General features: G+C 26.5%; 2 protein-coding genes across 4 annotated transcripts in view; one reads left to right on the top strand and one right to left on the bottom strand.

Annotated features, from left to right (window-relative positions):
• Positions 1-13,891, top strand: part of LOC129961595 (serine/threonine-protein kinase Tao-like) — a 31,477-nt gene extending 17,586 nt beyond the window's left edge. For all 3 annotated transcript variants that reach the window (XM_056075109.1, XM_056075116.1, XM_056075102.1), the window contains exons 16-20: positions 1,327-1,524; positions 4,606-4,845; positions 7,034-7,246; positions 8,812-8,994; positions 12,492-13,891. In XM_056075109.1, coding sequence (XP_055931084.1) covers positions 1,327-1,524; positions 4,606-4,845; positions 7,034-7,246; positions 8,812-8,994; positions 12,492-12,734 — 1,077 coding nt within the window. In that variant the 3' untranslated portion in view covers positions 12,735-13,891. The remainder of the gene's footprint in view (positions 1-1,326; positions 1,525-4,605; positions 4,846-7,033; positions 7,247-8,811; positions 8,995-12,491) is intronic.
• Positions 13,892-14,883: 992 nt separating this feature from the next.
• Positions 14,884-26,761, bottom strand: LOC129981307 (DNA-directed RNA polymerase III subunit RPC3-like). Its single transcript, XM_056092088.1, has 11 exons — positions 26,484-26,761; positions 25,588-25,733; positions 23,681-23,802; positions 23,327-23,472; positions 22,218-22,342; positions 20,186-20,363; positions 19,433-19,614; positions 18,521-18,641; positions 17,040-17,108; positions 15,798-15,965; positions 14,884-15,045 (listed from the first exon to the last, which is right to left on the bottom strand). Exons 1-11 carry the CDS (start codon positions 26,631-26,633, stop codon positions 14,902-14,904), a joined length of 1,551 nt encoding a protein of 516 aa, XP_055948063.1. The 5' UTR covers positions 26,634-26,761; the 3' UTR covers positions 14,884-14,901.
• Between the last annotated feature and the right edge of the window lie 221 nt (positions 26,762-26,982).

Genomic DNA, 26,982 nt, shown 5'->3' with positions numbered 1-26,982 from the left:
ATATTAGGATCTTATCTATTGAACAATTACGTCTATCTTTGTTTTAAAATTTAAGCATTCCATTTTTATTTAAATTTATTTATTTTATTTTATTTCTTTCTTTTCTTTTCTTTTCTTAAGGAGTTTAGTTTTCTTAAATTATTTTTGACTGGTACTGCCTCCCATTAGCCAAATGTTGTGTGAGTTAACTTTCAAGGTGATGGAAAAGGGGAATTAAAAAAAAGCATTTTTTTATGTCTTGCTGTATTCTAAAACTAATATAAATGACAATAAAATAAAATACAACAAATAAAATAATAATAAACAACAACAAATAAAACAAAAATGATTAGAAAACACCAATTTTCCCTTTCTTTTGAACTCACCCCCCCCCCCCCCTTCTTTTTTTTTTTTTGCTTCACAATTTCTTAAATTTTGCTAAACACATCAAAATTAAAAAAAAAAAAAGTTACTTGAATCAATGCTTCAAATTCTGTTTGATGTTTTTTTAAATTATATTATCTTTTTTTAAATTTATAATAGTTGTTTTTTACTGTTTTTAGTATGTAAGAAAGTGCTTTATTTAACATTCTTTTTGCTGTCTTTTATTTTGTGAATTAATAAACATCTTAGTGCTACAATTTTATTTGAAAATCGGTTACTCGTTAGTTTTTTGTAAATATATTAAGTTTCCTGTTTGAAAATATAGGTTCGATTCAGTTATAAAATGAACATGCAGCCTTTATATTTTATGATTTTGGAAAAATTACAACAAATTGCATTTTGGGGAGGATTGTCTGTATGAATCTATTTTTATCATGTTAATCAATATGTTACACTTGTATAAATTTAATTTTTACCTCGTTTTTAAACAAAACAAATGCTTGAAAGTTATGGCATTATATTTATTTTTGCATTGCAGTAGCTTTTATTAAATTTTTTAAATATATTTATAATCAAAATTGAAAATCAATTTAAAATGTTTCTTAAAAGAGAATTACAAACAATGATATTTTGATCATATATGTTAATCAGTTTATTAATGCATATTTTTATCTCTTAATTTTAATTCTCTAGTTTTATTTTTTTAAAACTCGTTTGTAAAATTTGAAAGTATGCACTAATTAATTTGTGAATTGACTATAAACATTAAATTATTCTTCAGTGATGTGCTGTTAATCCTGATATCTGTTTGGATGCAGATTTTCTATAAGTACACTATTGTGAATAGAAATTGAAAATGTGAGATACCTTACAAGGCAAAAAAATATATATATTAAAGTTTGAAATTCTTATTCTATGTTTGGTATGTGTGTATTTGTATATTTTTAATTTTATTTATTGTAGGAAATCAGTAGCGATGCTTCTTCTCGGCAAAGAGATGATGCAATGCGTAACCACAAGGAAGAAGTTCTTCAACGCCAAACAGCATCTTTGCAACGCCTTCAAAGAGAACAAGGTGATTCTCATCGTTTAGAAATTCGTAAATTCCGCAGGCGGAAGTTACTTCAGTATCACCAGATGGAACAAAATTTGTTGCGTGATGTAAGTAAATGTTTCAGTGTGAGTTTGTTTGTTTCTGTGAAATATTTGATGTTGCCAAGAAGATACAAAAAAATCTTATTTTCTATTTCAATCATTGCATTGTGCATATGTTCAGGGTATGCCAGAAAAATGGAACAAATGTTTATTTTCTTAATATTATGAATAAATGTATAATTCCGTTGCAAAATTTAATTAAATAACCTAGATAGTTGTATGAAAACACTTTGATTTCTGTAGGGACTGTTTCGTAATGAAGAGTTATAAAAATAAATTTTTTTATGATCTCTCCTAAATGAAAAAGTGCCACTGAGTAAAATGTTCTTCTTACACATAAGCACAGAAAGATCTTGCTTCTATCTAAAAAAAAAGTCGGTGAGGAAGATTGTAGATTTTGACCAATTTTCTGACTTCTAGCATTTGAACAAAAATTGGAAATTTCAGGGATAATACTCAAATTACATTAAGTTATTAAGATGAAATCAGAAAATAATACATTTATTAATGTTAATTAAATTTTATTACATTATACATTGATTGAAGTTTTTATAAAATTTATTCAAGAATACTCTTATTTGCATTTCTGAACTGAATCATTTCTTAATTATGAAATGCCTCATGTAAATTTGCAATAAGCTCTTCTAAAGTAAATTAAGTGCCCCCCCACACATATGTGCAGTTTTGTTGGTAAAAATATAAAATGTGCCTAGGTGAATGTAGGAAGAACATTTTCTCATTGATGCATTTTCACAATAATAGCCATATAAAAGTTAATTGTTTTAAACTTCTTATCATATGTTACAAAAGCTAGTATTTACATATATTTTTCTTGTCTTCTTTACTTAAGAAGTTTACAGTTAGAAATGCATTTTTAATTGTAATGAAATTGTTAAGGAAAGTCCTGCTTTCCATATATGCATAAATTAAGTCAAAAATATTTTTTCTTAATGTATTTAATGTGTATGCCTATTTTACTTTAAGTTAATTGATTGGATAATTTAAAATTTCTTTTTCTGAAACAAATTTTACTTTCGAAAGCTGCAAGTCTTTTTCATTTATGCATTTTGCCTTTGTTGTTTTGTATAAAAATTTTTTTGGATACCTTTATGTATAGATAACAAATAAGTTCAGCTTCTTCATGAATTTAAGAATTTAGAAGGTTTTGACATGTATTTTAAGTATTAAATGCTAAAATTTCATTCATCATTTTTATTGTGTTGGTAATTTAAAAATGAAGGATTGGAGGTAAATGGATGTGAAGGTTTTTTTCTAAGGGGATGATCCAGGTTGGAATTAATATAATGATAGCATACCTCTAGAATATTCTTCTTTAAAACATGAAAATGCAATAGCCAGACAGTTTTAAGAAAATAGCCTTCAAATTTTTGGTATACCTTATGCTTATAACATGTCTTTGCATTAATCAGCCAATGGTATGATTGTGAGGGATTTTTTTTGTATGATAATAAAGATTAATTCACCTAATACTTGAAATGTAATTTTTAAACAGAAAAATAGTTACGGATATAAATGTTATCATTTACATATAAAAATTTAATACTTCTAGATATTTATCCTTCATTCATTAATTTTCATTTGCATACGAGAATCAGGATGATAATTATTTTAAAAACTGAGAAACAAAATATGTTTTGAAATCTGGAACAATTGATAAATAATAATTGTTCATAAGAAAAATGTTGCTTTTTTTAAAAGAGATTTATGGAAAAACAACATTTACATTCAACAGAAAATTGGACAGCATACCAAGCATATTGTATTATTATGTTAAAAATTGGTGATGGCAGTTAGTGTTGTATTAAAGATTATATTTTAATGGGATCTTTGCAAAAATATATTTCTCAATCAAGTTTGATTAAATAAGCAGAATTCTGTGTATGCTTTATAAGATTTTTTTAATTTGTCTATAAAAAAAGAAACTTTGCTTGGTTGAAAAAGGATAATACAGTTTGAAGGTATAATTTTAACCAGTTAAATCCATTGGATGTGTATACATGTCAATCTAAACTTTCATTTTGATATATATTCACTTTCTTATGATTTTTAGCAAAATTTAATATGCAACCCTTTATATTGCATTTAACGTGTATATGTATCATTGCTTTAAAAGGGGAGATTTGAGATATGGGAAAATAAATTCTGCATTTAACTAGTTTAAATTGGTAATTTTTATCAGCTTGGATGATGTTGAAATCATTCTGTTTTTGTTTGAAATCATTTGTTGAAATAAATGTTTATATTTATGAGAAAAACTTTATTTCCCCAGTATTCATTCTAATAAATCATTAAAATTTTGAACAGATGCCTATACTTTTTAATTTTAATATTGATTTAATTTCAAACATAAATACAGTTTTGCGCGTTAGAACAAATTTATCAATATTAAATCCAAATACTTGAGTTTAATTGTTTTAAAAGAGTATTAATTTGAATTATTTATTATAACCTTTAGGTAACATTTGTAATTATTTTTCTTTGAAAAAGTATTAGGAGATTAAATATTAATTTTTGTATAAAAATTGAAAAAGGTATTAAGACTATTTCTAAATTGTAAGTTTTATAATAAGAATAATTTTGGAAAAATCAAAAAAGGAAACTAAAATCTGTTGTTGTTTAAACTCGGAAATCCTCCTAATTGACGACTAAACTATTGGGCCGGTGGAAGTAAAGATAGGTTATTAATATATAATCTATGCCAAAAATTTAAAAGCTATTTTATCATGATTTCATGATTGTTTTGCTGTTATGTTTTAATATTTTGACTAATGATTTGTAAAGGTATACTACCTTTGTATTTAATGAATTTTTATTTGAAGGAATATTTGAATAATGTATAGGTTTTCTTAATTCATAATGCATTAAGAGAATGGAGAAATTATTAAATTTAATTACTTTACAGCTATGCAATTAAAGTTTATGTATTTTTTCAAAAGCTTGATAAGAGTTGACAAAGGATGTTGTTAAAATGTAAGGAAAGATAAGATTATGTGACTAACAGATTTGCATGGATAGTAAAAATAATTATTTTTAAATAGTGTCTAACCATTTATTTTTTTTCTCCAGGAATTAAATAAAAGACAGTCCCAGTTGGAACAAGCCCATTCGATGTTACTTCATCATCATGATATGACTCAAGAACTGGAGTATCGCCAGCAGAGAGCTGTTCATCAGCTAAGGGAAGAGCATATTAGAAAGCAACACCAGACTGAATTAGCAAATCAGCAAGAATATAATGCTAGAAGAGAAAGAGAGCTTCGAAAAAAGCATGCCTTAGAAGTAAAACAACAACCTAAAAGTTTGAAGGTAAATAAAATCTGTAACTTTTATATTTTTTATTGAATTTCTGTTATTGAACCACAAAAGGGGGGACATTATGAAATTGTCTCAGAATATTAGATTTGATGGTGTTTTGTTTTACAAAGTAAATGATTTTTTGAGCATTATTAAATTGAACTGAAATGCAACATATCACTTTAATTACAGGAGTTCACTTTTTTCTTTTGAGAGAAATCTACTCAATAAGCTAAATGTTTATATAATCAGGGTTGCCATGCCACAGGAAAAAGACAGATTTAAAAACAACAACAAAAAAAACTAGAAAATAAAGGGAAATTTGAAAATTTTAATAAAAACTGGGAAATGCTGGGAATTTATTATCATAGCTTCAAAAGCAACACCATTTGTGATTGTGTGATGCGGAAACGTGCTCATTTTCTACTTTCTTCCCCTCCCCTTTTTTTCCTTTATAGATCAGTCCAATTTCGATTTCCTTGATGGTTCTTTTTTCCCAGTAAGTTTCCGGAATTGCAGCTAATGCGCATGCATGAGACTTCTGGAACTGCGTGAAAGTGTAGAATACATTTTTCTGGAGGAAACATTCTATCTGCAGAAGCAGCATGTTGGTGTTTAGTTTATCGGATTTGAGTTTATTGAATGGTTTGTTTATTATTTGAGAAGTTGCCAGTTTATTCAAAATAGATTAGAAATTTTTTTAAAAGCAATGAGCTGCTGAAAATGGACTGATAAAAAAAATTTATTGAATGGATTCGAGGAGTTCTGCAAAATCAATTTGTTGTGTACTGATCGCTTTGTAAAAAGATAATAAGCCCAGGTAATATGGAAAAACAAGTATTTACTAGTCATGCCAAAAGAGGAAATCATACAATATAAGCTTGCTAGTTCAGAATGGTCATCATTGATGTTGAACTTAGTATCTGAAAAGAATACATGAAAAGATAACATGCCAAATCCGAAAGGGTGAAAATTAATGTTCAAAAATAAACCTATTCCGAACTTTTTGGTTAAAGAACAAAATTTAAAGCTGTTGGTTAATTAAATGTTGTTAAATTTTATAGGTGCATTGAAACACCACGTGTTTTTTTTAATGCATTCAATGATACATCAGAAATATTTTTGTATATGCTCACTAAAAGTTAAATAGCTAAAAAAAATTATGTTAGGCCATACAAAAATGTTATACTTTATTTATTAAGTAATAGCTCCATAAAACTGATGGTGGAAAATTCTGCAGAAATTGATGCCCAAATACATGAATTGGCAAAAATGAATAAATAAAAAAATCTTGTTTTGTAATGATTTTTTTTTGTTTTGTTATTGTTGTTGTTAAGTAATCATTAAATGATTTGTATCTTTATAAAAAATGTTTTTGTGTTTTATTTCACCTGATTCCTAAATTTAAAGAGCATAAGAGGGGATATATCCCCCCTTTTACTATATAAATTTTGTTATATTTTAGATAATAAATAAAGATAAAAAAAAAAGAATTTCTTTATGTAAATATAACCCTTCTTTTAATATGCTATTATTCTGAATGATCTTTAAATGTTGCTTCTTTTCCTTGCTTTTCCCATCGTATCTTGAATATGCATAGAGGGATCCCCCCCCCCAATTTGAGGGACAACCTTGATAATTCATATAAGAACCTATATTTCATTAATTTAACATAAGCTCATTAATTTCATTTTTCATTTGGGATTTTTTCTGCTTTTAGGCTCGCACATTTTATCTAATAAATATGAATGTTTATTGTTCAATTGTTTTTTTTTTTTAAATTATTCTAGAAGAGTAATAGGTATCTATGAAATGATTAAGCTTTATGATTGAAAATCTTCAATAGATAATAGCAGTGGTTCATTTTCATCATTGCAAATATTATTCAATAAAAAAAAAATCTTTGAATTATTTTGGTATTGAATATTGTGAATAGAATATAATAATTTTTGTTTTATTTTTTTATTTTTTAGATATATACAATCTATCATATTGTTATTTGAAATTCCCACATTATAATCTACTAGAAATTCAAATTTTACAAAAAATTGTGGACATATTTTTATTTTTAAAATACATATTAGAGTTATCAATTATATATACCTTATTGATGCATGTATTTTGCATAGTTCTTAATTGAATGTACTGTTATAATTCATTTTTTTAATCAATTAATAAATAATGAAAAAAATATTTTCAGCAAAAGGAATTGATGATCCGAAAGCAGTTCCGAGAAACCTGTAAGATTCAAACAAGACAGTACAAAGCATGGAAAAATCAAATTTTAGCTTCCACGCCCAAAGAAGAACAAAAATTAGTAATTAAAAAATTGAAGGAAGAACAGATGCGAAAACTAGCAATTTTAGGAGAACAATATGAACAGAGCATTGCTGACATGCTTCAAAAACAATCGGTAAGCTAATGTTTAGGTCTGTCTGATTGAAATTTCATTCTCTTATCTGCAAAATAACTCTTTAAAATATAAATTATTTTAAATTATGGAATGAGAATTCATTCTCTTATCTGGAAAATAACTCTTTAAAATATTAATTAGTTTAAATTACAGAACGGAAATTTCAAATTTTAATTTTTTGAGTGAAATCACCTTTAGCAATGAGTTAAGTATGGATGTTTTTTTTTTTAAAGCAAAAGTTTTGTAGTACATTTTAAAGTATTTACAGATTATTGTTTTTTTAAAACATTTTTATCATGTTAATTTTATTAAACTTAAAAAAAATATTTATAAGAATTCTCTTGTGAATTGAGGTTAATATCACATAAGACTTTTTTAATTTAAAAAGTGTGTGTGTGTGGGGGGGGGGGTAAAGCAATTCAATAAGACAAGAGATTAAATCTGCATTTAATACAGAAATGAAAGAAAAATAAGTATGTTGATGAAATTAAAATCTGAAAAATTGCACCATTGAAATACATTTTGAAAATAATGCATTCCTTCAAATTTCATTATAAGAATTATACTTTAGTTTATCTTGAGTATTACATTTTTGTTTGTGTGTATATATGTGATTGCTATACTCATCAATTTTTTTTTGGGGGGGGGTGTTGAGTTTTTGTCTATAAAATATTTGTACTATAGTATAACTAATAGTGTAATTTCTTTTTAAAATTAAAACAACATCTTACTCTATATTACTTTTTTTGTTGTGAAAATAATTAAAAAATTGGCTATATTGCATATTATTTAAACCTTATATAATTTTGAAATAAGAAATTATTAAATAAATTTTGGGAAAATATCTGTAATAAAAACATTTTAAATGGAGTTTTAAAATTTTATCATTTTTCAATCAATTTGTTTTTAACTAGTCTAATTTGAGACATTTTTGAAATTTTATGTATTATATTATCTTTACAGAATCAGTAACTAAGTATTACATTTAGTGACAACTTCTTTAAAAACATTTTATATATGACTAAAAACTTCATCAATGTATAAAAAAAGAATACATACATTATGAACTTAGAACTTTAAAAATTTTCCATATTTGAGCAAAAAGAAAGAAAGAAGAAATAAAAATGTTCTTTCTCATTTCAGGTAACAGTTTCGTAACAGCTGAAATTTAACTATTTAATTTATTCTGTGAAATCGGATCAAATTTCCTGTTGTCTTTTCTTTTTTAAGAATCAAAAGTTTTATCTAATCAGAATGTTAGTCTTTAATTTAATTATTTAATTTAAATTTTGTGAAGCATTATCTAATGTTCATCATGATAGGGGCTATATCAATTCACACATAAATGAATTTGACAAACCTTACAAGTTTAGTTCGATTTATTTGTATGTCATGATATTTTTAGAGCATATTTATTTAATTTTTTTGCGAATTTAATTTTAAACTGTATTTGTTAGCTGAAAAGTATATTTTTTTATTAATTAAATAAAGTAATGCATTTGATAAATTAACTTTTTTTTTATCTCTGCATATTTTGTTATTCACTCAAATGTTTGTTGTTCCAGATTCGATTGGATGAATCCCAAGAGCTCGAATACCGTCAATTAAAGGACCAGTTACAGCAAGAATTAGAATTACTCACTGCCTTCCAGAGTAAGATAAAAATGCAAGGAGAAGCTCAGCGCAATAGAGAGCGTCGTGAACTAGAAGATAGAGTATCAACACGACGTGTACTTTTGGAACAAAAGGTAATTGTCCTTAACTAATCTTTAGTTCATTGTAGTAAACAGTGTGCTGTAATTGAAATACCCTTTACTTCTGTGGAATTCCTCATGAAATAATATCTGAACTTAAATTATTGAGCTCTACTTGGTACTATAGAGGTGTCTGAATGCATGAATTTTACTGTTACTCTGAAACTCTACAATCTGGTATCGTATTCTTAATCAACTGCATTTATTGATGTGTGCTCTAATTATTAGTAAATTGGCCTATAATTAATAAAATTGAATATATTGTGGTTTTGAGAAATATGTAGTGAGTGAACCATAAGTATTTCTATATATACCATTCCCACCCATATATATATATATATATATATATATATATATATATATATATATATATATATATATATATATATATATATATATATATATATGTGTGTGTGTGTGTGTGTGTGTGTCTTTTCTCTGGCAGTAGAACCATTATCCAGCTCATGTCCTTATTGCCATGAGAAGCAAGAATATGCATACACTATCTGACAAGTTTTTATCGACGTTATGCTGCCACTTTTCCCCAGTGAAAGGCAAATGTTGCTTATATAATTTCCAGACAATAAACTTCATATCTTCAAACCCTTTATTAAATTTTAATCCAATCAAATTTTCACCATTTCAGATAATGTACATGCAGAAATAGTACTAATAGTGATATGTCTAAACAATTCACATACAAGAGGAACCCCAGATAAGTGGAATAAGTAATTATTTCCATAAATATTTCAATTAGACATATATTACCAATGCAGAGCTCCAATAAATATGAAATACAAAATGCTGGCTTTTATATATAGAGAGCTTAGTTATAAAAAATGATAAAAATTCAATTTTTATATTGTTCTCATAGTAAAAAAATATCAGCGTGTAAAATATTTCTTTTGCATTCTTCTATAAGCTTATAAAATGTCATGCTTATCTCTGCAAAATTTACTAAGATTTTAAAAGGCAAATATATTGACTTGACCTCTTTTTTTTTAAAACTTCAGATTGGTCAGTTTTTGTTTTATGAAATATGAACATATTGTAATAAGTTATTAAAAGGGCAAGAAAAAGATATTAACAGTGTATTTATTATCTTTTATAATTTTTAAATAAATAATGAAATGTTTCAAAACTTTCTCAAAATAAGTTCTTTCAATAATTATACAATGATGCATTTTTCTAACAATATTTGTGTACATGTGATACAGTTCATTATTTGTGACACCAAGATGAGCTTGAGTGTATTAGAAAAGTCCTTCTACATATACAAGAGATACTTTATACTTGGAATAATGTGATTATAAATAAAAGAGGCATTAAGATATAGGGTTTTGGAAGGAAGTCAATTCTGCAGTTAACTGTGCCATCTGATAAGGCAGAACACTATCCATTTGTTACCACATGTGAAAGTATTGTCAAAAGTAGAACAGTAACAATGAAATTCAAAACTAACTGAAAATATCAGTCATTTCAACATACTATTATATAGAATGGTATCAACCAGAGGATTTCTGAAAATGCAACTCCACATTTATAAAAAGTTGTCATTGATGTTGAACCTCTTCCTATGGGAAGAATGGGTTCCAAAAGGGATCGTTTTGACGATTGGCACTATCTTGAGTATATTAGAAAAATTAGAGTATATTAGAATATAAATTAACATTTATCTGTCTCAATTATATTTCTTAGGGAAGAAAGATTTCATTCTACCTGATATTAGACCCAACTGCAAAAGTTGAGATGTCTGTTATGATCTGATAGTAGCTATTCATAAATATTGTATGGATGCCAATTACCATCTCTCTGTATTCTGTGTATTATTGTTTTTGAAATGTTGTGTTCTGAATTTATTGTAAATACATTATCTTGAGAAACTTGAAAAATAAGCCAAACTGCCAATTCTCGTGTCACTTTCATAATGCTTCATCCTCCTTTGGGAAGTAAGGACCTTGTAGTTAACAGTTGATGAACGGTTCTGCAAATACACTTACTTGAAGAATGTCAATAATTTGGGAAATGTTATTTGCATTCTTTGGCAATTAAGTCTACATCACGATCACATCTAATATAGATCAACGGCATTTAAAAACATTCCTTGTTAGAGAAATATATCATTCTTTAGGAACGCTTAATATCATGCACATAATTGCAATTATAGAATTTTATTTTTATTTGTTATTCCACTTCTTTTTTTGAGTTTAAATATTCAGTTTCTCAAATTTCACTTCCACTTTTTATAAATTCAAATTTGTAACTGTTAATCAGTTACAACTTTGACAGTTCTGTTCTCGGATATACTATCTTTGTGTTTTTGCACATACACAGTGGAAGAGCTAATATCAAAATAGGGGTAAGATGGAATTTTTAAAAATTTATTCGGCAATGTAAAACCCCCAGATTATTAACAAAAATAAGTTGAATAGAAATCATAGATAAGCTACAAAATTGAAGTAGCCATATGAATAAAACATTTCATAAGGCTATGTATGCATTTTTAATTGAAGTAACACGTTTTTAAATTGCTAGGGGGGGGGGCTGAAAGAATGTCTTGTTTGGTACAGTAAAAGTGCCCTAAACTAATAGTCTTGAGCTCTTAAAAGGAATGGTATTTGTCATTAATGTACTATTACACAAATTTTTGCATTAAATAAATGTATATTTCTAAAACATCTCTTTTAAATTTGTACTAGAACTCCATTTCCCCCTTCAAAATTTAGAAATGAACGTATCTGCAAATTTCATAAATAAACTTTTTTACTTTCAACTGCCAAAGAAAACAAAATGTTTTCATGCAGTGGCCTATTTCAGATGCCGAAACTTAATAACTAGAAGTATATTTCTATTCAAGAATTGGAAATAAGCTTTGGGAAGGGGTGACTTCTTGTGTACCTACATGCATGCTTAAATTCTTCAAAATGATCATCTTTCTTTTCCTTTATTTTAAACATGAAGTGTTTTGTTTTTAAATTTTACCACAATAATCTAAATCTACATTCAGATAATACTAGAAGCAGTAGAATCCACTAATATGCTAATACAGGACTTCGAAAATTGGGAAGTTCTGTGCACAAAGTTGGAATTAAAAACTTTTTCTTAGCACTTGCAATATTTTTAAATGGTAATGCATATTGTGATTTTTAATGTTTCTTTCAGTTAGTCTTAGTGTTATGAATAACTGTAGCTGAATTTGATATTTATTTAAGGATTGTAACATATTTTTATTTATATATCTCAAGAGGTGGTTGCAAAATTTTCTCCACAAGAAAAGTAGGTGTGAAAGACATTTAGAGTTCTTGAGTTTGTGGGATTGTCGTGACTTAGTCTTTAGACTATGCTTTTTTCTTTTTGTTATATAAACTATAAAACTTTGAGATTTTGTATTAATTTTTGTCCTTGACTTATTACTTGCTCTACAAAAATGTAATTCCATCAACACCCCTGCTGATATCTCTTTAAAGTATTTAAATGATTTTTTTTTTCAGATGGAACTAGAAAAGCAACAATTTCAAGAAGAGCGGGCTGAGAGACAGAGGTTGCTTTTGGAAAGACAAGTACGAGAAATAGAAGCTTTCGATGAGGAGAGTGCTCGACTGGGTTTTGATGCTCTGGCCATTGCTGAGGCTTCTCAGGAACCTCTGCCAGCCGATGACCTCAGCATCAGCGGTAGCATGTTGAGTCTGGCACACAGCAACAGTGCTAGTTCGTTTACTCATACTGCACTCTAGTATTTGCTAATGCTTCTATGAAATTGTATCACAAAGTATCTATCACTGCTCTGGTAAGAAGGCATTCTCTGACACTTCGAGCTCTGAAAGTGAAGCTTTATTAAAGGAGCAGTGCAACACATGGTGAGAAAACCGGACCTGGCAGTCTTCAGTGGGTTGTCTAGTATGCCAGCGCAGTGTTCGCTTCCATCAAAAATGTTTTGTTGAGCGAGTTTCGATGGCAGAAGTGCAGTTTATTTCATTCAAATGGATTTTGACCCACGCGAAATTCATATCTGCGGAAGGAATGTTGATTGTATATATGTGATTTGTATGCCATGTCTTTGAATGTCAACTCTCGTTTGCCTTGCGAAAAAATATTTGCATTGTGTAGTTAACATAAGAATCTCATGTAGAGAGCCAAATGAAGTTTTTAAATACTTCATTTGTAATATTTTTTCAAATCTCTAATTTTGAAGTTTTTGTATTCATTGCATTTTTCAAGTCCCATTTATTTAAATAAATGAAAAAAATAAAAGATAAGGAAAATATACTCCATCTAGTCTTTATGGCCTTCTGCTAGAAACCATAGAAAGTTGTCAGTGTTCTGTGTTGAGGAAAATCAATTAGTTCTTTATACTGTTTCTACCATGTGTTGTGAACTTTGTGTGATCCTGGTATTGAGATAAGGCTCAGAGCCTTGAATTTTTAGACTTGTATGCACACAACAGAAGTGCTATTGAAATTTATTTTAAAAATTGGAAGGTCTTCTGTTACAATCCTGAATAGACCAAATAGTTTGTCCCATGAAATCGAAATAAATTAAAGGGGATTATAAATAACACCATTTTGCAATACTGTGAATGAAAAGTTCTCTTTGACAGTATTTTTATTATAAATTATTCAAATCTCTTAGCGAAATAACGGGGAAATTAAAAAAAAGAGGCCCAAACGGATATTAAACTTCGGGTTTCATTCACTCGCTCATTAGAGATCACTTTTTCTATAGCATTTCCCATGCTTCACTTTTGTGTGCAGTCTGAAGGATAGAAATCATCGTAAGAGCTGTTGTAAATTTATTTGATGTGCTCACCTTTAAACAAATAATTAACTTCCATCTGTATATAGCACTGTATAAAAATGTCACTGTGAATTGTTTAATAAAACTGTAGATTATATGCTTCTTTTTTCATTAATAAAAAAATATACAGAAAACAATACAATTTTGTTCATCTTTCTTCTATAATAAATTTATTTGAATGTTACATAAGTAAATTACATGTCAAGATGGTTAGAGCCATGTGAATCGAATTATTTCACCCCTGAAAAAAAAGATTCAGTGGTCTATAATTCATCATTTTCATAGAAAAAAAATTATGCTAATTAAGCATGAATTTAACTGTTTTAACATGCAAAGAGATATTTTTATGTTATATAATTATAAACAAAAGCATTTGATGTATGCAATTTTTATTTGAACAGTCTATTCTGATTAATGGTGCTAAATTATTGCAACATTCCTCTTAGTCAATTAAAGCCTATTAAATATTGTGGAATAGAAAATATTTCTTTAGAAGATTACTTTAATTGGTATTATTAGATTTAAAAGACTTTTGTAATAAATTTAGGTAAGGTTAATCTCAAATTTTTTTTTATGAAGTTAGAATAAATAAAAGAATATTTATTTATGGGCAATATTACACTGCTGTGATATGTGTGATCATTTTGAAATAACCTATTTAGCTAATCATCCTGTTTCAGAGGTTTATTATTTTAAAAATTTTAATATGTACTTGATAAATTTACTGATGGCCAAAAAGAGAAAAAATATAAGTACATTTGAAAGTGTTTACTGCTTATGATTTTATTGAAACTAGCTAAATTCTTAAAGCCAGATGCCTATTAAGAATGCCAAATGATAATTCTTTCCTTGTCTAATTTTAAAGAGATTGGGATTTTTTGCTGTATCCAGTAGTTAGCTTATAAGTGGGAAATGTTCCTAGTTATAATATATGAAATTACTGAATTAATAATAGATTTCCCAATATTTCAAATGCTGCTGACAGTAGGAGATTATTATGCAAAATAGTCATTGCAAATTAGAAATTTATTCAGTTTTTCTGGAAAATAAACTTTTTTGTAAAGTATTCATTTGCTTATTAAAGAGTCACAAAATTAATAAAATATTTTATTTTATTTTCGTATAATCCAGCCATATACTCAAAATGGAAATCATCTCAGCCAACTGAATTTGACTAGAATCTATTTTCTGTGTTACATGGGATACTTTAGTTATCACAGCTTCTTCTGGTTGTGAAATAATTTGTTGCACCTGCAAAAAATCAAAACATCAGTTCAAAGAAAATCAATATACTATATTATGGTAATGGATACAAATGTCCAAAATAAAATTTTCTATAATTAGTAACCAAGATTTACAGGACTTGTAATTCTTTGCTGTTGAAAATGATGCATTTTTATGGAATGTAAGCAGCAATTAGGTGAAGGAAAATCTCAAGAATTTTCCAAAGTACATTTTTTTTTTTTAAATACAAATGTAGGGAAAAAATTATGAAGGAAGTTAAAATTTCAATTTAAATTGAATTTCTTTTAGAACTTTTTAAACACTAACATGAAGAGATATTTTCTGTTAACCACTTATTGTTATTAAATTTTTCCATATAAAAAAAATTGACTCTTTTATATGTAAGAATTTAATTGTGATGCTTAAATAAATGTATAAAGAAAATATTTCTGATAAATATAAATTAATTTTATACAAAGCATAGTCACATTAAGATAACTTTTTCTGTTCATAGTTTGTCAAATTTGTATTTAAAATTTTTAAAAACAAATTAAAATAATAGATAATATATTCATTCACATTCTACTAAAAAGTAATGAGTTTAAAAAAAAAAAAAAAAATCAAAATTACATTTAATTGTGGCAAGGAACTGAATTCTTATTTGAATAAAGAACACAAAGTTATATAGTTAGAATTTTACGAAAGGTAAGTATTCCATGCCAAGTGATAAAAAAACTTAGATAAAACTTTTAAAAATAGATAATCTGAAAATAAAATACTTCTTCTATTTGTTCCTCTTCAGCTCCATTAATTCTCAAAGAAGCAACAATAGCATCGATTCTTTGTTTTTTTTCCAACAGTCTTTTATTCTCTTGGTATTGAGCTTCACTACAGGTGACGAGATTGAAAAGAGCTTGATAGCATCTTTCCAGCAACATACGGCAAACCTTTAAGAGAAATGGTGATAACACAATTGAAAACGTGTAAGTTTAAAACAATTTGTTACTGAACAAAATTTCTAAAAAATGTCTTCCAATTTCTATTTAGTTTTAAAGCAATCATGAATTAATTATTTATATATGAAAAAATACAAATTTCATAAAGGTTTTATAAATTTAATTGAAAAATCAGACAAAAACATGCAGTTAACATTAAGAAGTTGGGACCTGCAGTTTAAGAAACCTGTTATAGAAAGATAATAATGTATTGAATCAGAATAAAAGTAACATATTTTAGAACATGAATATAAACATATTTTAGCAGTTGCATGGCCAAAAAGAAGACACTTGAATTTTTAACTTCAATTTATTCCATCCCAAAGGGCATAATTAATGTACAAGAATAAGTAGTAAGAAATATGTCACTCTACATCATGATGCAAGAGCAAAAGAGACCAAAATTTTCCCTTCAGTGGTTTTTACAATGAGATTTTGATAGGGATTTCTTTGACATGAGTAGATTTAGGATAGGGAAATTTAGGTGGTTTAATTTTATAAGAACGTTGTAAACATTGAGCATTTTTATCCCTTCTCTCAGAGCGTGAGACCTGTTGAATTAGCAGTTTTACGAAGTGCATCTTGAATGTATTAAATAAAAAAAGTAGGAATTGGATCAGAAAATAAGAGAACACTTTACAATGAAGTTAATATGGAGTAAATTAAGATAAAAATTGGGAAATTAATTATGATTTAAATTAGATTAAAAGGTATCATTATATACATATATATATTAGCAAATGAATTTTAATAAATTGAAATATTTTAACAGATGAAACAAAACAGGAAATTGCACATAATGGAGTATATTACTCCTAGTTATTGTTATTCATGGTACATAAAATAAAACAGAAGTTACTTAAAAATGTGAGTTGAAAGCATGGGAAGATAATTTAAAATTTTAAGATATCTGATGTAATTAGATATCCTTACTATATATACTTTTTAAGAAATTATACAAAATTAAGGTATTTCTTAGAAATTGAGATATAGATTACCGCATTTATAAAAGAAAAAAATTGTTACCTGATTCATGTCAATGCGTAAAAGATAAAATATTTGCCCATGGGAAAAATCTGAACCTTTTGGTAATTCCTATAAAAAAAAAGAAAATTTTACAGTAACTTTTCAATATGCATTTTTTTAGCACATTGTTTAGAAGTTAATACAAGAATACATTAGCTGACAAGAAAGTAAAATGTCAGCCTAGAAAATAAATATACAGCAATAAAAATAACAGGATCATGCAATAAATAATGAGTTAATAAAATGAAAAACTTTAATGTAACAACAATTTTTAATGCATTTGTAAATATTGATCTATAAATACCAAGTGAGTAAATGCAAAAAATTCTGGGAGTTTTCTGGAAACAATGAACTGCATATATCATATCAAAGTTTGATTGGAATCACAGACACCCCAAAGCTTTTTTCAGTTCAGCAAATACTGCAAAATTAAAAGCTGGAGGATTTGGATTGTAAAGGGCAATGAAATAAATTTCATTTGAAAGTGAACTAGGTATAAGTAAGCATTACTATAGAGGAAAGAAATGCTAAAGTTTTCCAAGTCAAATTAATTTGATTCTCCATCAAGATAAAATGAATGTTTCTTGTAACACTCCTCATTCCATGTCTCTACACTCTGAAGACAAATTATCGTTAATTGTTCAAAAGGTAGTAAATAGTGTGAACAAGATCCTAGACCAATGTTCTAATTACTTCTATCATCAGATGTCCCATTTCTATGAGAAGTTACAATTAATTCTTCCATACTTTGGTAATGTTACCTATAAATCAAAAGTTGTTTGGGGTCTTTGATTATGGAAAAATGCTGAAACAATTTTATATTGCATTTACTCTTCATCTGGTGCATTGGTAATAATATGCACTGAAGCACTAATGAACGATAAAACATCATTCACACACTTTTTTTAATGCATGGTAACAATTTATTATAGCATAAAGAAATCTCAAAACACATAAGAAACTGACACATGTTTATTTGGGTATAAAGGATCGAATTCTGAATTTATAGTATTATTGTCTAATTAAACATGTCTCACGGTATCCTTCAAATAATTGTTTATTTAAAGACCTTAATACCTGAAATTAATTATTTAGAATTTTTATACATATAATTAAAATTAATATTCAAAAATGGTGTTACAAATACTGAATTACAGAGAATATAGGTCCTATATCGCTAATTAGCATGGTAAAGTTGTGAAATAATTTTAATTACTACAAACACAACCATGATGCAGTAAAAATAAAAATATATTAATTGATTTTATGGGGGGGGAACTAATTTTTAAATAAAAACAACTTTTTACACTTTTGTAAATAAGAAATGTCATATTTTATAACCTGAATATTGATTTAAAAATAACCAAGGAAAAAGTTTTTTATAGATAATTATTTATCATGAAAAATCAACTACATAAATAAATCGTTCAACATATATGAAACTAGTTTCAAATAACATAAAAAAAATAAATATCACTTACATGAGATAACACATAATTTTCTTCAATCAATTTGAAAATAAATTCTTTAGTATCTTTTGGATGAAGCATAGCAAGTTCTTCTATCTGTTTTGGTTCTAATACTTTTTTATCCAAAAGAATTCTATATAAAATTGAAAGAAGTGTTTGCATTTATTTTTCGGATTAAAAATCAAATCTCAATGTTTAATCAATCAATCAATCAATGTTTATAAGCTTGAAAGAAAATTTTTAACCTCTTAAAAGAAAACATACACACACACACACACACACACACACTCTAGTTCATGGGTGCACGAGACATGAATTATTTAAAGATGGAGATTTTATCTGATAAAACAGGAAAATGATTCCCTTTTTGCATCTTTTTTTCAAGATGTTAAAAGAAAAGATCTTGTGATTTTGCCAATTTCTTGTCCGCTGTCACTGCATATATATTTTGGAATTTTTATATTGACAATAAACTTGTCAGTTGTAAACAGAATTAGGATTAGGAATTTGCATTAGGATTAGCAAATAAAACTATCTATAGTGTGACTGAATATATTATTTTTGCAAAAGAAATGAAATTCTAACTTTTTATTGGCACAAAATTTGTACCAGCTAGACATAAAATTAAATAAACCTGCTGCATTCTTATCATTCTTAGAAAAATGTTACAATTTTTCCTTATAAAAAATATTAAAATCAATTTGCTGACTGTCTCACTGAATTGCAGCCTAATAGGTAATCAATCAAACATTCTTTTAACTTTTAATAACATATTTTATCATTCAAAATTTGTAAAAAAAAATATCATAAGAATAAGAACTTATTAGAAATTCAATCATGCATTACAAAGTACACATTAACTTAAATCAAACCTTTATTAAATCTTTGCAATATTCTCAAAATTGGTTAAAATTTTTATTATACCTGAATATTCTTGCACACTTTGATCCAAAGCCATCTCGTATCACAGATGCTGCAATTTCTTCAACTATCTTCTGCAGAATTCTAAAAATGTTTACAACATACATACCATTTCCTCGATCATCAGCTTTGGAAATAAAACTTCTTGTACCTTCACATAAATTAACAAGCAGGCCATTTAATTCCTGCAATACAGATACAAAAATTATTTAATTACTCACTTGACTATGAGTGAGCATAGAACATAATATTTGATTGACCTAAAAAAAAAAAAAAATGTTTTTTAAAACTTTTCCAAACATTTTGGGTTTAAAATTAATCAATTTTGATGCTGAAAGTTTAACTTCAAAATGAATTAGTTACAGTGGTGTAAATAATTTTTCAAAAAAAGAATGTTTTAGTATTGTAATATTTTATATTATGTAAATATTATTAAAGAAACACAGTACATAATAAACAAATTTTAAATTTAAATATAAGATTTTGGATCTGATGCAAACTTAAATTTTAATATTAAATATAAAAATTAACACATCAGTTCATTGATATGCACAAAAATTAATAATAGGAAATAAGCAAAAACTGTTCATGACTCTGAATTTCCAGAGAACTGTTAGTGACTTAAAATTTCATCATGCTATTATCAATTCATGGCTTTTAAAAACAAATATTCAATATTACTTTTTTATACATTAAATTCACAAAATATGGCAATAATAAAATAAAGTAACAATGAAAGATTTGTACAATACATACTGAGGATTTAACAGTACTAATTGCAGATAATCTCTTCACAATATCATAATACTGAATAGGATTTGTTGTAGGAGATAATGTTCTCAACTTCAGATCAGCTTCATATAATATCGCTTTTATTACATCTGCCGATTTGTCGTCAAAATGACTAGCACAAGCTGAAATAATAGCTTCATCTCTGTAAAAAAAATTGCAGTAGAATCTGTACAATTTACAAATAAAATTATTTACTTATTATTTAAATTAGCAATTTTCATCATATGGAATGCAGGCCCCTTAAGGTAAACTGTCATTCGAAAACAAAAGACATATAATGGAATGGTAATTTGAGAAATCTATACAAAAAAGTACTAAATTTTTTTTTAATATAATTGAATTTTAAAACCAAAATGATAAAAAAACTTTTTTTAATAAAAAAATAAAATATTTTTAGAAATAAGTAAGTCTAAAAGTTATTTTAATATTTAATAAAAGTTCCAAAATGCATTCGGAACAATTAAAAAAAAACTACAGTTTAAAGCTATTATATTCTATTATTTAAAATCACTTTGTTGTAATAAAAAAAATCATATACAAAAGAAGTAACTGTTGTAATTTATAATCATTCATGGAAATTTCAGGCCTAGAACTATAGTTCAAAATAATTGCCCTTTTGTTAAACAATAGTTCAAAAGAAATTTCACACATAAAATTTATTATTAGAAGATTGACAAGAAAATAATTTATTTAAAATCATACATTTTTGAAGGATATTTCTCTTAGATGAAGTATCATTTTAAACTTACATAATGCATTAGATTTCTTAATTCATAATTTTTATCCAAATTCAATGTAACTTTAACAGTTGATTTGCTTAAAATAAAATTAGTTATTTTTATTAATTATTTAAAATTTTTAGAATCATAAATAAATTTAAATAATTTTCAATTTTTAAAGCAAGCTTGTTGGGGCCAATAAGTCAGCAAAACGCTCCGCCTACTAATTTTGTAGCGCCACCAAGTGGTGAAATCATATAACCTTTTGAGTGTATGTGTGAATTCCAGAGAGAGGGTGTGTTGGGAGTGTTGAGAATAAAGGAACAGAGATACAGTTCAAGAGTTTGTGTTTCATTTTTATATGATTGAGTTTTCTAAAAGCCGAGCTATCAAGGGCCAAAACAAAGCTATTGAATAATTTTTCTGAATTTCATATCATTATTCCAAATAAAATAAAAACATTAATTATTCTCATAATTTAATTACTGTGTACATATAACTTCCATAGGGAAAACTAACTTCATATTTTATTATAGTGACTTTAAATTTTGTATCTGACCACAGATTCGTTAGTCAATATAAAATATTTTGAATTGCAAAGAGCTAACAATAAATAATATTAATGCATATGATTAATATCACGAAACTAAAGCCAATGATTAAATGAAGGTAACAGGAGCTTGAGGCATAATATAAATTTTTCACCCCAGTTCTTATCAGTGGTTTAGTACATATAGATGGCATCCAGGACATGAAATTAATTTTTCTTCCCTTTAATATATTTCATATAAAAAATGATGCAAGTATACACGCACTAATGTTTTGTTCTGATGACAACTCATAAGATTAGTGCCTTTAGCATCAATATCTATCTTACCTCGCATACAATTACTAAGCCATGGATTTATAAATGCACAATAAATCAATTTTTCTTTTTTAAAAAATCTAAAGAAAAAAGTAATTTTATAAAATATGCATTAACAAGCAAACCATGTTAATCAGATTGCAAATTTAAAGCAACAATTCATAAAATTACTTGATAGAAAAAAAATCACTGCCATTATGGAAATGCAACATATTTGAACATTTGGATGGACATAGGACAGAGTGAACAAGAAAAATCCTTAACATAAAATAGAGTTTAAAAATATGTACAATATTGCATAAAATAAAATTCATTCTAAAATATTTAAAATATCTGAGAATTTTAAAAGATTTATAATAAAAACCACTAGTAAAAAAATTAGTATCTGTTTATTAAAGGAACAAAAAATTACCTAAAATAATGTTGAAACCTATCAAAATTTATCCTCCAATAAATTTCACTATCAGGAAATTCAATTTTCGGACGTTTTGCTGCTTGTTCTTCACTTGGATTCACTTCTAATAAAGCCATATTGATCTATAAGATTAAATAATTAGAAAAATTTGGAAATGCAAAAAATATATAACAATGATTTTTCTAAATGTACTGTGTCATTTACATTTAAAAACAGTCAAAATATTAATATTCTTACATTTAAAAAGTGCATTTATAGGTTTCAAATAAAGACAAAATATGGAAATAAAACACAGGGTCATTTATTAACAAAAGGCATTATCTTTAGAATATAATGATAATTAAACAAGTAAGCAAGCAAAACTGATTAATTCTCTTGCTTCAAAGAGATATAGCCACACATTTCTAAAAGATATACCTTATACTATAAATACATTCAAGGAATTTTCCAAATTTTTAAAATATTGTGTGTGTATATATATATCATGGAGTTAAAAACATATACTTAGACAAAAAAAACAAAAAAAATCACTTGACTATCAGTTTACTGGAAAAAAAATTACATAAGAGGAAAGAGTATTTGATTTTAATAAGAGTTCATTCAGATTTTTCATAAAAAAATCAGAAATTTAATTACCATTGACATGACTTAGAAAAGAAAGAAGAAACAACGTATGAAAAATTCTAAACTAAAGCCTTAAATACTTGAGTCTCAGTTGCCAAATATATTTAAGGTGTCAATAAACATCTGTTCAAAAATATCAATCCATTTTATTTCTAAATAACTTTTAATGTTATATTTAAGAAATATTTGAAAGACACCATTTAATGTTATAAATATAAATGATAGGAGATTGTTTGAAACTACTATATAGATAGTGACAATCTGTTTTTAGATTTAATTTAACTGTGTACATAGACTTTATATATATTAAAGTATTGTGGATCATAAACTAAGTGACCAAATAAGCATTAATCATCTGACAATTTTTAATCATTTCATATCAAAATAGCCCTTATATAATTTCAAAATGAAAAGTCCTTCTAGCTAAATTATTCTTAAAATGCTACAACTCAGAGTTGATAGGTAAGATAAAAGTAACATACCTTTGGAATAACAAACATTTCATTTTCTGTAATGGAAAGATTTGGTATCTTTTTATCTTCGGTACTTTGAGAATATGGGCAACGAATTAGATAATGATTTTCAATGAGCAATCTAAATTTTTGACATACTTCTTCAGTAGAATAATCTGTAATGCCCATTGTAAAAATATTAGATGGACAAAATAATAATAAGAAAATAAAATGAAGAATTATTAAAAAATAATAAAACATGAACATTAAAATTTCAAAACAGCAAAATTCATTAAAGCAAGCTTCTTTTATTTTTATAAAGTTAATGAAAGCATAAATGAAAATCAGGCTTTCATCAAAAATGAAATTAATAATGCATATTACCAACTCCAGTTGTATCCTTTGCATCTTGTAATCGTTCAACAACTTTCAGAATTGCTTCGCTCATAGTTAGTTTCCCATGAATAAGTATTTCTTCAACTAACAGATCAGCTGGGTCACCAAATCTGTTGAGTAAATATTTAAAAAAGAAAAAACCAATTAAATATATTATTAAGAAAGAAAACCTCATTTAGAAAATATAAAAATTACAAATGGTAAAAATAATGATAAATAATGGATTACTCAGATTAAAATGATGAAATTGAAAAAAGGGGGAAAACAAACAAACAAAAAAAAAACATCTAAATGCTCTATTTACAAGTAAATAATTTTTATTTTTTATTAGTTAAAAAAATATTCTTGAATGCTTATGCATATAACCTTTTTCTATTTTAAATATAATTAATAACTACCATTTAAAATCTATTTTTAAAAAATTCTTAGATTAATTGTTTTGCTTATATTGATGACAGGTTTCTAAGCCCCAATTTTCTTCTTTTTACCAATCAATCCAATAACACTAGCTTAAAATAGCACAGAAACTGCAAAATTAAAAGCTAGGGGATGAAATAGCACAAAAAAATATTTAACACTAATAGATAAGAACCTATTTTTTTTAATTACAATGATTCTTATCCGAATTAATTTCTAAATAATAATGAATCAACTTTCATTTGAATGAAAAATTTGAAGGGAAAAAAAAAAAAAGATAAAGTAGATCATATTAAATTGGTAATTCAGTAAAAAGCAAAAAGCTCTAATCTTTCAGATGTTGCTCATATGTGAGAGTTAGACAAAAGGAGAATTTTGTTTTGTATCACTTTACCACAGGATGCCATGAAAGCATGACATTGACTATTCTTGCGGCTCCATCTGTTGAACTATTAGTCAACATTAGAAATTCAAGAAATTAATTGAATTCTGTAAATTTGGTATTAACATTTCAGAGATATGTATAACCACTGACAGAAGTTTTCATTGTATTTTCTTTCTTATATGTTGCTTTAAAAAATAATAAAGAAAATCTGCTAAGAAAGAAATACCTACAATTATTGGTGAACATTCTTATAAAAAATATGTTCAACAAAGAATAATAATAATAAAAAGGAAATCTGCAAAAACGACAAGCATACTAGAACTGCAAGATTTAGATGTCAGATTTTGCAGAAATTTTATGTTTGGAGCAGTTAAGCATATCTATTCAGATTGCAATGAAGTGAATATGAAATTGACTTTTGGCTTTCATATATAATATGTCTACAGTTTTGTATTACAAATATAAATATTTCATTTGGATTACTGGCAATTTCATTTATTTTCAAGTCAGTCAGTTTATTCCCAATTCATTTTATATTGTTTTTGTGTTTTATAATTACATTCTTTCCACTATTTTTCAAATAAAAATTGCTTAAAATAATTGATATTATAAAATTTTACCCAATTACAATCTAATTTTAATAAATAGCCTCTTAAAAAGTTATATTTTATAATAATACATCAGAGAAATACATGCATTCCGGTTGGTAAATATAACATACCTGCTGGAAGGTTAAAATTAATAATGTGAAAAGCAAAGCAGAAGATAGGTAGTAGTCAAAAAAAAAAAAAAAGACAAAGAAAGCACCAGTTGGTTAATTACCAATCCAGTTTTTTTAATACAAATTTTAAACATATAAATATCACTTTTATATCATATTATATCACTTTTTTCAAAGATAACTGTGTTGATATTTTTACAGCCTGTTGCAAGAGTTTTCTTGGAAGAAAAAAGACAGATATTTATATAATTTTGATGAATTCAAACGCATATGTAATGTGAATGATAAAAAATATAAAAAAATAGGAAACATCACTAACAAAGTCAAAAGGAGAAAATGTTATTGAAATTCAAATAAAAACATAAAACTTACAGCAGTTGTGAACAATAAGCATATCGTTCATAATGCAACAATCGTAGCACACTTTCTTGTTTCATTGCATATTCAACATGGCCTTTTTCAGTTTCCACAAATTCACAAAAGTTATGCTGAATAAGTACACAGAGTGATGATTTTACCTATAAAAATATTTAACCAATAATTTATTATTTTACATAAATATTATGAAGGAATACAAAAATAAGGAATAATTATGCAACAATGTTTTGAAATAATTAAAAAAAAAAAAAAAAAAAAGGTTCATGACAAACTTTTTAAAAAAATTATTATTTTTGAAAACTTTTGAGGCAATCATTACAGAAGTACATATCAATGATGTAGCAATTAGAGGACAAGCGAGGTATTGACAGCCCATGTGGCTGTCTTATACGACAATATCAAGGCAAAACATTAGAACATTTATAGCATCTTTTGGAAAAAAGAAAAAAAAAATATTATTAAGGAGCGAGGAAATATTGCCACACCACAGACATCTCCTATATTTATGAAATCATTGGTGACGATTAAGAGCAAAAAACATATCATACCCCAGGCGCCTATTAACTTCATTATGACACAGAAATGCATTAACTTTTTATAGTTAAATGATATAATTTATCAATGATTTCTAAAATTAGTTAAAAAACAATTGCATTTAACAATATTATCTTTTACAATAATTTAATATAAATGCATAGAGAATTATAACTGTATATCGATTATGGAAACAAATTAAAAAGGCAGAGAAGTCAATGAATTTACCAAATTTTTGAACATCTGAAAAATTGGTAGAAGAATGAAGGTTACTAATTATAAAGAGAAAAGATCACAACTAATAACAAATTTAAGAAAAAACGAGGTAAAGTAAATGCATATTAATTTAGTCTTACTTTGTCCAGAGGTAAACCAATACTTATTCTAATCCAAATGAGAGGACATGATGAAACTTGTTTCATCAAAAATGTTCCTACTTGCTGAACTATTTCACCAAAATATTCTCTCAGAAGCACAGAACATAAAGATGTTAATGTCTCCGACATTTTAATTTATGAAATAAAAAATATATAAAACAAACATAAGCGGAATACTAAATAATTTGAATAAAAAGATAATCAATGCATTTCACATAACAATCAAAACAGGAGAACACATGTTGGTATACACCGAATAACACTATTCACAGAATACTTCCAACGGTTTTCATTGGCTTAATGATATGACGTCAATAAAAGTTATCATCAATGAAGTAGCATTCACACGAGGTCACGCCTACCTGAGAAATATCACGTGACCTCAATCGGACAATAGCAAGTAATTGTCCCATCGGCGCAATTATTTCCCATTGTCACTTTGCAGTCACGTGATCTTCTGGAGGTAAGCAAGTTCAAT

This window comes from Argiope bruennichi, chromosome 1 (genome assembly GCF_947563725.1).
Source record: "Argiope bruennichi chromosome 1, qqArgBrue1.1, whole genome shotgun sequence".
In the NCBI taxonomy this organism is placed as follows: Eukaryota; Metazoa; Arthropoda; class Arachnida; order Araneae; family Araneidae; genus Argiope; species Argiope bruennichi.
The sequence above is the reverse complement of the archived record's forward strand: the minus strand, read 5'-3'. Positions and strand labels throughout refer to the sequence as shown.

Excerpts from the sequence above, each read along its gene's own strand:
- LOC129981307 (XM_056092088.1), bottom strand. The coding sequence starts at position 26,633 with ATGTCGGAGACATTAACATCTTTATGTTCTGTGCTTCTGAGAGAATAT. Across the intron at positions 25,734-26,483 it reads TTGGTTTACCTCTGGACAAA|GTAAAATCATCACTCTGTGT; the intron begins GTAAGACTAAAT and ends ATATTTTTATAG. Across the intron at positions 15,046-15,797 it reads AAGAGGAACAAATAGAAGAA|GTGCAACAAATTATTTCACA; the intron begins GTATTTTATTTT and ends GATTTTTTGCAG.